Below are 15,727 nucleotides of genomic sequence, written 5' to 3' on the forward strand. Positions count from 1 at the left end.
TGCACCCCTCCACTGAAGGGTGGAGAAGGGTGAAAACACTTCTCCGTCTTCACTCCTAACACTGTAGCTTAAGGCACCCTCTGTAAACCACTCCTGTGTTGGCACAGGTGAGCAAACACGAAGCCCACACCATAAAAGGGGAACAGGTGTCTTATGACACTCATTCCTTTGGGCTAACTTGCAAGTGAGAGGCTACACTGCAGCTAGTGAGGAAAAAACCAATAATGGAAGAGCCACCCAACAGAACTCTTCAGCCCCTTCAGACAGAACTTGTTTTATACTTAATTTCCTCTCAAATCACCAATGACTGTCCACAATGATCTCAATATCCAGTGCATCAGAAAGCCAGGGACAGCTTCCTCACCACAAGCAGAGGTATAGCGTACCTCATTCAGGCTGTACATGAGGAACAGCACAAGAAGTCCTGACCTTTGGCTGTTTTGTTTAATTTGACATGGGGGAGGTGGGGATGGAAATCAGTTTTAAACTCCTGGCCTGAAACATCTGCCTTATCTAGTGACTGATGGTTTCCCCTCTAAATAAGCAGTTGCTTTAACCAAACTCGGCAGGCACAGGAGATATGCCCAAGTTAGGATGCTACACTTCACAGAAGGGCAGGTTTAAAACTTCCTATTGCTCTGAGGCTGGAAGAGGGCCTAAGAGACATAGGCTATAGAGCACAGGTCAGACTGAAGCAGGCAAGGAGGGGACGTAGTGCCAGCACTTTCCCAGTGAAACAAACTGCCAAAAGAAAACTCAAGTCAGCTCCTTCCAGTTATGACACATTCCTTCCAAACACAGCTCAGTTGCAAGCCTGCCCGTAAGCAACTTGCCTCAAACTGTTAGGCATGCTAACTACAGACTGCAATTAGGCTCCTGAGCAAACAGGGGCACTGTCTCAGGTCACCTCAACAAAGCATCAACTCTGCAGCCTAAGCACGACTGGCAGAAGATATAGCTATGTTTCAAAATAAAATGTAACTGCTTGTGGTCAAGTCTTTCTGCCTCAAAACACAAATATTCTCCTCACCTATGAATAAGCAACACCAAGCATTCTACTGATCCTGTCCCCTGCATTACTTCAGCCGACAAACTTGGGCATAAGTAAAAATAATGGGATTTCCTACAGGAAGTAACTACAGACTTGTCAAGCACTGGGCTGCTCCCTAACCCACGACACTGCATTAGCTTATCTGCCTCGTATACCTGAGCTCAGCCGCATGCATGTCCTTCCGATTATTCCAGTGGCAAGGTGCCACCGCCCCTTACACATCTGTGTTTCACAAGCTCCCTCCCTGTGACAGATTTACAGCCAGCTCTCCATGCTGGGCTGGGGGCACCCACGTGGCCCAGCCCCACAGCAGCAGGCGGGGCAGGGTGCCTTACCTGGCCCGGCGTTTCCTGACGCGGCGCTCGTGGTCGGCCTCCTCGTAGTAGAGCTCGTTGTGGCTGGAGTCCCTGCGCCGCGCGGCCGCCGCGATCATGGCCCGCGACTGCCCCGACGCGTTGTTACCCGGGCCTGTGGGGACAAGGACGGGCACAGAGGAGACAAAGGCAGTGTCAGTGCCACAAGGCTGGGACGCACCAGCACCCCAGGGCAGCTGCCACTGTGCTCTGGGGCTGCAGCCTTTGCAGCCAAGGCTATAAACCCTTCCCCGGTCCTCAGGAGCTCTGGCAGAATCCCTGCAAGGCAGCACAGGCTTAGCGAGGGTGTTCTGGCACGTGGACAAGGGAAGTTAGTTGGGATGGAGGGTTTCACACAATATACACAAAGGCAGAGTGAGGTGAACATGCCAAGGATGCAACTTACCCCCCATTATATATGCTTTCAGTTTGAAGGCAAGGGCAGCTGGAGCATATCACATTTCAGCATCAAGACAGTGTGAGAGCACAAAAAGTGAGAAGTTGGAAAGAGGAGAGAGACAAACACAAGAACATAATGAGACATGGAGATGAATAAATGAAAGCCAAACTCCAGACAGTTATTCACAGGAAGGGGAAACAGGATGCAAGGGACAGCAGGGTCACCTTCAGACAAAGCATAGAGTTTCCCAGAAGGGCAGATGCTGGCAGAGCAGCAGTCCCAGAATAGGGTGAGATGTGGGGTCTGTATGTGTAGTAGCTTCTCATGGCATTCTGAGCAGCACCTGCTCTTAGAGCTTCTGCTGCTGTTAGCAGATCCTCCACAGCCACAAGAAGCTGCAATCTGCTCTGTAACACCCAGTGTCCACAGAGCTGTCTATTCCAAGACCTTAACTAGTGACCTTAAAATACAGTACTAGATCTTTCAACTCTCCCATGAAGCCCTCTGGCTTTTCAGGTAGGGAGAGGAAAAAGGTTGCCCCAGAAGAGGGCATTTCCTCTATTCTTTCCAGATAGAGGGCAGAGGTGGGTCTACCCAGAGAGAAGTGGTAGTCTAGGACTAACTCCAAGCCACCAAGAGCTGATTTGTGCCAACCTGCTCTGGCCCACACCCTCAGCTGGCAGTGGTTAAGGCAAATCAATTGCACAGACACGCTCAAAATTATTCTGCTCAAGCAAGGGCAACTCTTTTTAATTTTTTTCCTAAAAAGCCCAAACCAGATTCCAAGACAGAAGCCTGAAACTCAGCAGTGGGAAGAACAAGCACAAATAGCTTCTTAAGAGTCTAAACATTTCAGACTTTGTTTGACAGCCCTGAAATGGAGGATATGACTCAAGGGAGACACTAGCTCCCAAATTTGGGTTACATCTGTAATTTGCCTCATTGACTACACCTGGCAATGAAAATCCTGGTTTTGAAGGTGAACCTTCCCACTCTGCCTAAGAGATTACAGCAATATGCTTTTCTTTCCTGGCTGCTGCAGTATCAAATACAAAAGCTGTCAACAAATTAGGCTGCCTTAATAGCATTACTGTCTCTTCACAAGAAGAGTATAAGAGACTGCCAGCTGCAGCCAGGACTACACTCTGCTTTGTAAGATGGACGGAATCTTCTTAAGGACATGCTTCTAAGCCTGAGATTTTCATGTCCACAAAGGCAGCAGCATTGCAAACAGAACAGCCCAGGCAACCAGTACTGCCCCAGAAGGGAAGGCAGGAGTTTCCAGCCCTGGCAGGCTCACAAGCTTGACACTTGGAAAGGCTGCCAGTCACATCAGCTTGCTTCTGGTTCCTTCTCTTCTAACAAAGCCTCATCAGCTAGCAGCTTCTGAGCCACTCACTCTACCAGACTGACAGTCTTTCTCTGAGCCTGGAAGTCCCACTGTCCCAGCAGGTGCTGCAGGAAAAGAGAGCTCACCAACTCCTGAAGAGATGCTGCAGTGCAGGAGATGAGCAGCCAGCAATCAGAATGGCACACCCTGCAGCCAGCCTGGCTGTGGGGTCTCAATAGTGTGCAGACACCTGGGGCATCAGGAGGCCCTCACCTTCCCTACACCTGGCCTCACTGAGAGCAAGCAGCTGGAATAAATGATTGCACCCCTAGAAAAACACAGAGCATTTCTGTTTGCACGTCTGATTCCTTCCCCTCTCCAACACAACTCAACCAAGGGTAGCACTCCAGGCAGCAAAGGACACATGATGGGCAACCAGTCCTTCCCCTTCCTCTGCCAGGATGGGAAAATCTCACTGCAAGGATCTAAACCTCCAATTACTATTATGGACCCAGGAGTGCTACATGAGGTTGGAGAAGCCTTTAGGATAAGGTCTTTGAAACTCACTAAAAATAAAAAAAAAATCCAAACAAACCAAAAAGGAAAATGAAAACAAAATTTTCCACACCCATAAGGCACTGAAACTTTGTTGAAAGCAAAATAATAATGTCTCATGTTTTTCAATATGACAGATATTCTTTGTATTTCAGTCTCCACACCACGCACACAGAGCCACCTTGCCCAGCTAAGTCCCTTCAGTCTCCTCTTCCCAGCTCTCAAAGCCTTTCAATGCTAACAAATTCAAGGGCAGGACATGCCTTTGCCACATTTTGTCACACGACTTCAGCCATCCTTCACCATAAAAGCTTTGCTACTCAACTCTGACTCCTCCAAGGAATGCACACCTCTATAAAGGCTGCTGGGCACACCCTGCTTAAAAAGCATGGCTTTCAGCGATAGGGTTTAAGAGTGTCAAATGATTAAGTCCAGTTTTCACTGCTTTGAGCATCCACATATCCACCCATCCATCCCCTTTTCTAAAGCCCCAAAGCTTGAAAACGGTTTGTAGGACAGGCAAAGCTCAATGGGGATCGTTATCTGTGTTTGAATTTCCATGGCCACGGGTGAGCCAGGCTCATTTAGTGCTGAGGCTGCCGGCTGATGAGCATCACTTTCATCACCAACTGCTGCTTATACCGCGGCTCCTTCACCTTCCTGAAGGCTGCATGTGAAAGCAGCACAATAAACGACTGGGGAACTCATTTAAGTTAAAAGTTGTGTTTATTGTACTATCACAACTAAAGAGATGACCCAAGGGTGACAAAAAGCAGAGGCTGCTTGAAACAAGCAGCGGTGCTGAAAAGTGTCAAGCCACATGACAATTAGACCCGACCCAAAACCTGGCCATTTCACCTGGCAAAGACAAAAGCCTTATTGTGGGCTAAACACATCTGTAAAGTCATCTGGAACTGGCAAACACAGCACTGCTAGGAAGATTTCCAGCAAGAGACTAGGACTTGGCAAAGCAAAAAGGTGAGAATGCGTGCATAACAAAGCATAAAGCAAATCCAGCCCTTCCCCATCCCACTCAGTCTCAGAGATCACATTTTACCTCACCTACCATCAACATTGTAGACTTTCAGGCCAGCCATGTGCTTGGCTGCTCGGGATTTGGAGGCTGTTAACAAGGCTGGGTTGTAGACTGTGAAATCTCGGTAGTAATTTTCCAGAACCACCAGTGCAGCTCGTTGGATGCTGGGGAAAAGAGTAAAAACAAAATAAGATAAAATCCCTCAGATCGAAATAAGCTCTCTTGTTTCCTTAAAATATATTAAAAAAAAAAAAAAAAAAAAAAGGAAGGGAAGGAAGAATAGTGCTATTACGCGGAACAGAGCTGTCACACCTACAGGACCGTGCAATACACAGAATATTAATTACTCTCTCTAGGACCTGAAATTTCATTTGAGATGCAAGATAAGTATCTCTGCCCTCAGCTCAATAGGAGGATGTCAGGAAATCCCTAAACAAGGGCAGCACATAAAGTGAAGCACTAGGCTGCCTGCAGCACGGGAAATGACAGAACAAGAGCTCAGTACAGCCCCTGGGCTGCAGAGACCTTGCTCAGGCTGAAGACACAACACCACCCGGGTTTTGCTGCAGCTGGCCAGCCTGGATGGAGGCACCAGCTCCGGATGGATGCTTTTCCCTCTGAGTCACTTCCAGCCGCACCTCGCAGCTCCCCGGACCTCCTCCATCCCAGCACCGACAAGAGTGTGATCTCTCGAGCTTTCACAGCAAGATAAGATCGCTGCCCGAGGAGCACGGCTGCCAGAGACGGGATTATTCAGTGTTGCTTGTTAAATCCCTGGCTAGGGACAGAATGAGGAGCAGTGACACTCCTTCCATCCCTTTGAAGGGATGCCTCTACATAAAATGACGACACATGGGAGCAAAACAAACACACGCGCCAGCAGCAGGAAAGGCTCAACCCAGAGGTATCTTCCTTTGCGATCATTTTGACATCGGATAGAGATGTCTGTAGGCGCTGTTACCAACAAACAGGGCAGCACTTCAAAACAAGCCCGGGCTCTGGTGTTTAAGGATGCGGGAACAGGACAAGCTCTCTCCATGCTGCTCTGTCTCTGTGCCTCAGCGTGGCACCGGCACTCAGAGCAAATCACCAAGATCACCCGTTCAGCCAAAGGGAGTTTGCCAAGGACCACACTAAAAGTAATTTTTGTGCGTTTAAAACTGAAGTGTAACTGCCAACACATTTGTTGCCAGTTAATTGGAAAGGTCACACTCACCAACAAAGCCTCTCTGAAGGAAAGCAAAGAAAGTATTCTCACACATGCTACAACACAGGAAGAAATAATTACAAGGACAGTAACGTGGGAAAACAAGACATTAACAAATTAAGCCCTAAATTCAGTGCTCAGCGCTGCCACATATTCCACGTGCGTTCCCGGAGAAGCAATTTACATTTTCCTGTGCTTTGTGCTAATATTAAACTTCTGCATCACACCCAAGTAATTTAAACACACACACTCATCCCACCATCCTCACCACAGCTGCCACACTCCCACTGATCAGTGAATTAAGCACAGATGCCAGCCCATTCAAGAGATTGTGAGAAAGAAGAACAAACCCAGACTTGTTCACTGAGAAACTTCATCAGTCAGTATGATGGTACATCACCATTCACTTGCTGCGTACCTTAGAGATGATGACTTTAGCTTTTGAAGCAAATTCCATCCTTAGGATTATTTGGAGGAATCCAGCTAGAATGTATTAAAGAAACTTTACCTTTCAGGTGCCACTCCTTCATATTTCCTCAGCTTACATTTGGTAAAAGCAACTCCACTAATGCAATCAGCTACTGATTTGTGATAAAGAGCCACTAGTTAACTAAGAAAACAATCTTCCTTTGATAGAGAAGTACAGGCTGACCCACTGCCAGACGCACGTAGATGCTGACACAGAACAGGTGAAAGCCACTTTATTTCTCCCTGTAACATTTCTGATTTCTACTGTGAATTTGCTGCAGCCTATAAACAAAATTTCATAAAAGTAATAATGTGGCAGAAGCACATATTCCCCCTTCTGACTGCATTCAAACATGATCAAGTTTTTCCATCTCTGCTTCCCAGGAAGATAAAACTCCACAGAGTTTCATCACAAAACACCAAATCAAAACAGGAAGACAAAAATGAACAGAGTTGTTCTCTGTTAATACACTGTATTAATTTCAAACAGCACTGGAACTTCCATCCCACCAGTGGGAAATGTTTGGGAGCTCCACTGACGAACTTGCTCTATTAGGACAAAACACAGTGCATCACAGCAGAGAATAATTCATTTTTATACATACACATTCTCCCTAGACCCCACTGACAGCATTATCATCAGGATGCCAGCTTTCCCCACCCAACATACCTTCCATTCCCTCATTAAATAATCTTCCCCACCAATTCATTGGCACATGCACTCAAAATCCAAACATAACAAAGCTTTTACATTGCAGCATGCAACGATTATTCTGAACATTAAAGCCCAGGTATTTGTTGCTGATGCAAATCCAGTAGAGGCTCAATCCTACACATGAGATACCCCAGTCACACAGAGGAGACTGTTTTCTGGAAGAGAAATGTAATAAACATCAGTTTCCTGAATTTCTACCAGCCCATTTCTGTCTACCATGTAGTCCATCCTAAGCGTGGCAGGTTAGGAAGACAGCTACAACTACAACTCTTCCAATTCTCAGTTACAGGAAAAAAAATAAAATTAGAAGCTGCAGACAAGTAAATTAAAAGGCCCACAATGATTTGCAAGAGCAAGGAAAAGGCTGAATCAGAGCCTCCTGGGCTGTGTTGCTCAACCTCTTCACCCACATCAAGGGGAAGCCTCACCCTGGCTGGCGCAGGACAGCCAGCCCTGCCCCACACGGTGCTGCAAAGCCGCAAGAACCTGTGTCTCGGGGTCTCTAGCTGGTCAGAGTGACCCTGAGATACGTTAGAAAGTCTCTTTCCTAGCCCGGCAGTCGAAGGAGTCAGAGCTCTTCAGTTCTCAGTCTCAAAAGTTGTTTGCTTTCTCCTGACCTGCCAAGGTCTGCTCAGCAAAACAGTCAGAGGCACTCTGCCTGCCCCTGGGGCAGTGTTATCTCTTTATACTAAAAACTACATATACAATGTTTACAATTACTTTCCAATACCTATCACCTATGTTAGACAGTGAGCTTCTACTCTAAACCAATCTAAAAGTGCCAATATCACAGCAGAAGATGGAGGCCAAGAAGAAGAAGAAGGAGAAAGGCTGGACATGCCCAGATTCCTCCATCTTGCCCCCCTGAACCGCTATTCTAAAAACCCCAAAAATCTATTTTTCACCCCATGATAAATTCACTATCATTCTACTTAAACCGTCATGGCTTGCAGATCTTCATCTAAGGTTGGTAACTTGCTTCGTGGGTCATAATCAAAACCACAGGCATCTTGGGCTCTGTGCCAGGGTCTCTGAGCCCCCTGGCAGGGGTCTTGGCAGTCCAGGACAGCCAGAGGGATGCCCTGAATTCTGACACCTGTGCCCACCCTGGCATGGCAGGGCTCTGGAGAAGCACCACACCAGCAGGAGGGCAACCACGGGCATGGCAGCACCCAGAGCAGCCAGCAGCAGCAAAGCAAGCGCCCTGCAAGGAAACCTGCTGCCTCCCAAGAGAGCAATCCAGGCTCTTAGGTCTCCTCAAGCAGGGCAGACCCTCCGCTGCCCTGCGAGCAAGGTGGAGCGGCCGCAGGAAGCCACCTCTCCACCCACTCGGCAGCTCCAGCGGGAATGGGAGCTGGCAGCCACCCTGGAGGCCTCGTCTGGAGAGGCAGCTTCCTTGCAGGCTGCCTCGGGAAGAGTTCAGCACCATGTCGGTCACTGCATTCATTCACCCCACGTTACAGCCAGCCGCGGCGGGGCTTCCCTTTTGTTCGGTGCTTGGAAAGAATGGGGAGGGGCAGGAAGAGAACAAACAGAAAGTTTCGATATTTAATCGCCCGTATGAAAGAGGTCAGAGTGAGGATTGTTCTCACGTCCCATCGAGAGGGTCTGGCAGCCCAGCACATTTCAGGCATTGTAGCAAACTACCAGAACACAGGAAAAGCATATCACAGAAATATAAAAATCATCATAGGAAGGGATCTTCAAGATCATCTCGTTCTAACCCCACCCCCCTCCACCCCCGCCATGGGCAGAGCACAAAAATCAGGACACAAAAAGCATTTCCATGGAACAGTTCAGATTCAAAACTTATGGCACAAGAGGAAAACCTCTTGCACGACCCAGCAGCCGACTGGAAACAGAGTTTTCCTGGCAGGCAGCGTCAGTGAGGCTCTGGGCTTTGGTGCGCTTTGTGCAGTTGGAGGGCTGCTTGTTTCTCATGATTAGTTTCAGTGCCCTGGAGAAGGCCGTGTCACAGCATGCTGCCAGGAGGGAAAGCAAACAAGCAGGCCCAGCACAGGCACACGGTACCCCAGCGGCGTTTGGCAGCAGAGAAATGCAGAGCCCTTTACTAACAGTAATGAATTAACTTTTACAGGGCATCCAAGGAAGTGGAGGAGGGGACTATGCGACACAAAGGTAGCAACTATTTTTTTCTCTCAAAGCCGTTTTGCCTGAGTACTTGCTGCTACAAAAGATTTGAATATTTGCAGTTTTGCCATACAGTGCGCCTCAGAGGCCACTTACTGTTTGCCTTCTGTGACACAACTACACCAACACTGAAATTGGCTTTTCTTAGTGGATTTCTAGGAAAACAGTCCAATACTATACTGAAGCAAAGCACAAGGAAAGAAGCCTGTTTATATCATCAAAATGCTGGCTTTGGACACTGGTGGTTTCTAGGAAAATGGGTTTGAGTTTTATGAAGTGGTGGGAGAGAGTCGGTGACAATAAAAAATAAGGAGAGGAAAAAAGATTAAAAATTGAATCCACACCTCTATGCATCTGTCACTCACATGGTTTTAGCAGTTTTGTGCTTTCCTGCTAAGCTAGAAACGTAGCCTTTCATGGTACTATACCAAACATCAGGAGACAGTGAGAATCATTGAGGGCAGAGGAGTGTCCCACACTTTTGCAATAGATCTGTGTACACATCCAGAAAGAGCTGAGCTGTTCTACCAGAGCATTCTTGCCATGGATGCAGATCTTGCAGCATCAGGGTTTAGAGTGAGCCACACACACCTAAAATACACAGGGATAGTCAGAGGTTTGATGACTGCTGTGCTAATTGAGGGCTGAGGAAGCCTGGGGTTATTTAATCAAATGGTTCCCAGTATAGACTCCTCTCCTCCAAACAACATTTTTTTTTAACATTCCTCAAAACAGGCACAGTATCAAAATAAGCCAAGGTCTCTGGGCACATTAAACACTTGCCACAGCCAACTGGGAAGTTTAGTACCGCAAAGAAAAGCTGAGAAAAGATTCCACAACATAGCCTTCCAAGGAGAGCCAGCTTTGCCTTACCAGATGTCTCCAGCCTACAACAGCAATGAGCATGTGACTGCAAGAGATACTGAGCTCTCCTGGGGCACTGCCCATCCACAGCACTTTGTACCAAGCTGCCCATGCACAGCACTTTGTACTCTCTAGCAGTGCTGTCAGCTCATACCCAACAGGCTCAGAGCACTGCTCCGCCTTCCCTTGCAGTACAACCACATCTCCCTTCCAGAAAACTCCCTTTTTTTCCTTGCTCATACACTTTTTCCAGAGCACAAAGCTAGGGCTCAAGTTCCTGACTCTTCACTCTCTTGGACTGTTTTCCCAGAGCAAAGTCAACAGAGTGAGAAATAAAACTGGAAATAGACAATTGAAGTCAAAATGCTTCCCACATCAACATCCCTGCTGAAGATGATTACAGAAGGGATTGCCACCATCCTCAATGCAGACTTGCCTCCCTGCCCTGATAGGTGACCCTGGGCAGCACTGCCACACCAGGGGCCAGGAGCTGGCAAGATGCAAGGGATTTGGTACTCTCTGTCCTTCCCAAGCAACACCTTGGAGCAGGGATCCCAAGAAGACTAAGGTCATGCAGAAGCACTTTGCAGTGCTGGCAGAAGCACAAATGCCTTGGCTACAGTTTTGTCCCCTCCAGTAAACAGAGCCCAAGTCAGATCTCAGCAAAGGTGCCAAGACAAGGAACTGTGGCCAAACAATCAGAGCAGAAAAATGCCTTTTGATCGTCATAACTACAAGAGCATTTCAGTTTGGTACAGTGAAGAGAACAGGACTGCAGCTCCCAGGAAAAGGAAAACCACATTTTCTTGTCAGACAACCACAACTGAGATCTCCACTTGGCCAAGGCAGGCAAGCACAATCCTTGCCCTCCCTGGAACAGGCGCCAGGCAACCAGGACACAGCAGGTTTGTTTTAGATACCCAACTTCTGGCATTTGGTGAGGCAGGGAAAAGAATTTGCAAGGTCAAACCTTTATCAGGGAAGGGAAGAAAACCTCATCATAGTGGCAGGTTGTCAGCCTGATGGCAGCACAGCTGCTGCCCCCAAGAAGTGAACATCCATCCCTTAATGGCATCATTTATATGGAACCCAAACACACACAAGGTTTGCCCCAGTTTTGCAGTGACCCATCTCCATCTTTTCCCTCCCCTCACAGCCTTTTTTAACTGCATGGAAGGAAAAGGACAGGAATTTAAAGTGTGTCCCCATCTATATCCAACACATGGCTGATCCAATCCATCTGAACGACACATGGCTGCTGTAAATTTAAGGAAAGCACCAGCTGAGTTTCTAACCACAGATCTCCCCTTTTCTGCCCGGTGCAGTCCAAGACACATTGCTCTCCAACAGATATTTTAAGATTCATCTTTTGCAAGACAAAAATCAGAATCAACACACCAGCTGAGCAATACAATAGTTCACTGCTGATGTAGAAGGGATTTCAACATCAAAATTTTCTGAATGTGAGAGAGAGAGAGGAGTAGAATTCATTTTCAGGTTGGGTTTTCAGTTTGTTTTCCCCAAACCTCAAAAGCAGCCTAGTCAAAACCCTCCAGTACAGGTGAAAAAGAAAAGGATCTCTGCAAGTCGACTACTAACTCTGCTGTTACATTTGAATGTTTTTATTTTGAAGGGAAACTGTGAGTATTTTTAAAAACCAGGATTTTACAGGAGGGTAGGATCAAACTTGGGGGCTGGAGGGAAATAACTCCTTTACCTCATACAAACCAAACAAGCTACTTACTTAAGCCTTCCTGAGGAATCCTATAAAGGCACTCCCAGGCCAGCACTAAAAAGATGCTGCTACAGAAGTACAGAGCATGAAGTTTTAGCCAGCAGCTATAAAACCCCAGTAAACCCAATGGCATGCTCCCACTGTAGTTCTCCTTCTGAGAAACTTCCAAGCCTTTTACCTCAGGAAGTTAAATGGTCTTTAGGGTACCAGCACACAGCCTGAATGTTTTCCCCAGTCACCTTTATTGGTAGAACCTCAAAACTTGATGAATGCTTTCCCAACAGCTGCACTGCCCTTCGTTCCAACAGCTGAAGGTGGCAGCTAGTATAATAGCCTAGGAAAAAAACCCAGAACACAACTGGTAATATGTAGTGAGTAGGAGGAAGAGGAGAAAAGCACAGTTGTCTCGCTTAAGGAGTGGTCCAAAAGGTCCAATAGTATGATTTGCCAGGAAAGAACAATCTGAACAATCCCTGTGTTGAGGTCAGATGCTGTGACAGCACTATACTTCTCTTCCTCAGTAACACTGTGAACATCTCGTTTCACAGTATGCAGTGCCAAAGGACACAAAGATCATAAGGACACTTGTTACCACCATATTCAACAGATAGAAAATTAAACAAGCTGTAAAAGCCTAACCTGAGTTTCAGAAACAATGGAGGTTCTGGAGCACCAGAAGAGCTTCCTATGCAAGGCAGAGGACTCTCTTTGGAAAAAAACAAGATTTAATCCCTTGCTGAGAAGCTTCTTGCCAGGTTCCCTGTATACAATTCTAGGAGGCTTTATTGCAGCAGGTCAGCCTAGGTAACTGGAAAGTTTGCCTTCCAGTCCCCCACAGAATGGCAAATGGAGTTTAATATGTGGCAAATTCATGTGGCCCCAGTTGCCTCAGCCCATCCATTGGGGATGGGTGAGTGTACAACAAGAGCAGCTTCAGGAGCTGCATCTGAAAGAGCAGCTTGTGAAAGCCTGAACATGTGGTGCAACAAACTTCTCCCTCAGAAAGCTGAGGAACCCAGATGCCAGGAGAGCAGGCTCCAAAGCAAACTGCCCACATTCTCTTATGCCAAGACCACCTCTCCAAGGGGGGCAGCGTGTGTGGGGAGGTGTTGTCAAGCACTTAATCACCATGCAGACACCTAGCAGAACCACTAAATCCAAATATATAGCTCATGGATTAGCCAGGGCACAACAGCAGCTTGCAGGCACTCACAGCTTGGGCCACATTTCAGCCAGCTCCTCAGACACCAATAACCACATGCAGATGCCCCAACAGCTCTCAAACTAGACACCCACTTCCCTTTGATGCCATGCAACACCTTCAAACAGGCACCACCTTCTCATCAAACAGAAAGAGAACACTTGCCACCAGCATCTCATTGCTCCAGGGTCTGCTGCAACACAGACAAGAAACATGAGAGGCAAAGGAGCTGCCTGTGCCCTGCCATGTATCTGCTATGTCCCAGACACCTGCAGTGAACCAAAACAACACCTGGCCAGACATCCACACCTCAAGCCCCACCCAGCACCCTCAGGAGCCAGTAGTAGTTTAACTGGACCTGGAGAGCAGCAGCTGCTGGATCCAGGAGCTAGAGCTCACAAAGAGGTTTTCCAAGGGTGCTGCTAGCAAACATTTGTCTCCATGATATGGTTTTGCCAGGTGCTGGGGGTGTCCTCCAGGGAGCTAATGACAGTACTATCTTGCTTATTCGTGAGAAAAAATCCACAAGCAAACCACCAGCTATTGTCTGCTCACACTAAAGTAAAGCCAAAACTGTGAAAGGTTTTCTTTGTCTATTGAGCAAATGGGCAGCTTGGGAAGGAAAGCAGTGAGACAAGAACACAAAGGGGACAACTTAAGTGAAAAGGTGATGGGAAGAAACTGCTGCTGAGCTTTCCCCACAAACCTGCACAGCACGGTAGACACGGGCATTACAGAAATACACGGGTGTTGACAAAAAAGGGACAAGTTGGCTTCCCCAGGCACTGTGGGTGTTGCATCCAGCTGCCAGGAGTCCAAAGGGATCCACTTGTCCACACCCAATTCGACACAGACCCATGACCAATTTGAGAGAGTCAGGACACTGCTGAAGCCAATCTTACAGCTAACATTTGCACAGCTGAGCAGATTATTGAGGCCAATGAGCCCTGTGGAAGGAGACCTGCATGACCCAAGATAATAATTTACAAAGTCCAGTCTCACAGCTGGAGATATGACTATAAACCAAATCCACAGAAGTAAGCTGCCATCTATTTGTGCACCATATCCAGCTCTGAATCTTCAGGGACATGACCTGAGGTGCTCCAGACCAATCCCTCGTGCTTGGCCCAAGGCTGGTCTCCTGTAGATCAGATGGACTGGGGAGGAGAAGCAAGGACTTGGAGGCTCTCCCTTCCCCAAAGCTCAGCAGAGGAGCAAACTTTTGCAGACAGAGCCATGCCCCACCAAGGAGGGCTCCCACAGACTGCAGGAATCTATGGGGCCTGATGGGATTCATGCAATACTCTTCAAAGAGCTGGCTGATGTCATTCCAAAGCCTCTCTTGAGGATTTTTGAGCAGTCACTGTCCTGATTTTCAAGAAAGGCAGGAAGGAAGATCCCGGATACTACAGGCCTGTCAGTGTCACTTCAGTGCCCAGTAAAGTGATGGAGAAGACTATTTCAGGAGGTATTGAAAAAAACCTGAAAGTGTGATGACAACACAGTCACCACTCACAGCCAGCACAGCTTCATGAGAGGAGAGTCCTGCTTATCAAACTTCATTTCCTTTCATGACAAGGTAGCCCAGCTAGTTGATCAAGGGAAGCCAGTTGGTGTCATCTTTTTGGATTTCAGTAAAGCTTTTGATATTGTCTCTCACAGGATCCTACTGGAATGTCCAGCATTCAGCTGGATAAACACATCATGGGATGGGTAAGCAACTGGGTCAGGCACAAAGGGTTACAGTCAATGGGGTCACACCAGACTGGAGACCTGTCACTAGTGGGGTTCCACAGGGTTCCATCCTCAGCCCCGTGCTCTTCAACATCTTCATAAATGCCTTGGACATTTTTGGAAGGGATACTAAGCAATTCTGCAGATGATACAAAACTGGGAGAAACCGACGCCCTTGAAGGCAGGCAGGCCCTGCAGAGAGACCTGGGCAAATTACAGGGCTGGGCAATTACCAACCATGTGAAGTTCCACAAGGGAAAGTGACAGATTCTGCACATGGGATGGGGCAATTCTGGATGTACAGACAGACTGGGGAATGAGGTGCTGGACAGCAGTGCCACAGAAAGGGACCTGGGGGTCCTGGTCAATGACAAGTTGAATGTCAGTCTGCAGCCATGAGAGAATTCTATCCTGCATCTTTCCCTCAGCTCCACTAAACCTTTCCTCTGCCACCACAAGCCTTTGCAACCATTAAACACCACAAGGGTAGTTAAAAAGACTGCAGAAATTAAGCTGAGAAAATAATCCAAGCAGAAAAATACACACACAAACTGCAAAGCTACATGGATAATAGAGATATCAATTACCAGTTCCCCAATTCCACCAGTGCATTGCTGTGCAACTAGACAATATTTCTTTGGGAGGGGTGAGGAAGGATCAGGCTGTTGAAAGGATTTTTTTGTGCAGCAGCATTAGCTTAAGAAGTGATGCAGAACTATGATCAAACATTTATGTAATTGAGGGATGTACTGAGTATTTCTGAGGGAGGTGTAACCTCTTTCAAAAGTTTCTACACACTTGACATTGTATTTAGGATTAAGGGAGTTTCAAACAAGTCAGGGGGACAGAACAGTACCAAGGTGTGCTTTACCTTCTGAACACAGGAGTTAGGAGCAAGATCATGAGATCACCCTGCATGCAAGGGTG

General features: G+C 47.3%; 1 protein-coding gene across 1 annotated transcript in view; it reads right to left on the reverse strand.

Annotated features, from left to right (window-relative positions):
• VANGL1 (VANGL planar cell polarity protein 1) overlaps window positions 1–15,727 on the reverse strand; it is a 46,376-nt gene that overhangs the window by 7,682 nt on the left and 22,967 nt on the right. The window contains exons 5-6 of the mRNA XM_054655033.2: window positions 4,756–4,889; window positions 1,387–1,519 (exon numbers count right to left, since the gene is read on the reverse strand). Of these exons, the coding sequence (XP_054511008.1) occupies window positions 1,387–1,519; window positions 4,756–4,889 (267 nt within the window). The remainder of the gene's footprint in view (window positions 1–1,386; window positions 1,520–4,755; window positions 4,890–15,727) is intronic.

This window comes from Agelaius phoeniceus, chromosome 2, assembly GCF_051311805.1.
Source record: "Agelaius phoeniceus isolate bAgePho1 chromosome 2, bAgePho1.hap1, whole genome shotgun sequence".
NCBI lineage: Eukaryota > Metazoa > Chordata > Aves > Passeriformes > Icteridae > Agelaius > Agelaius phoeniceus.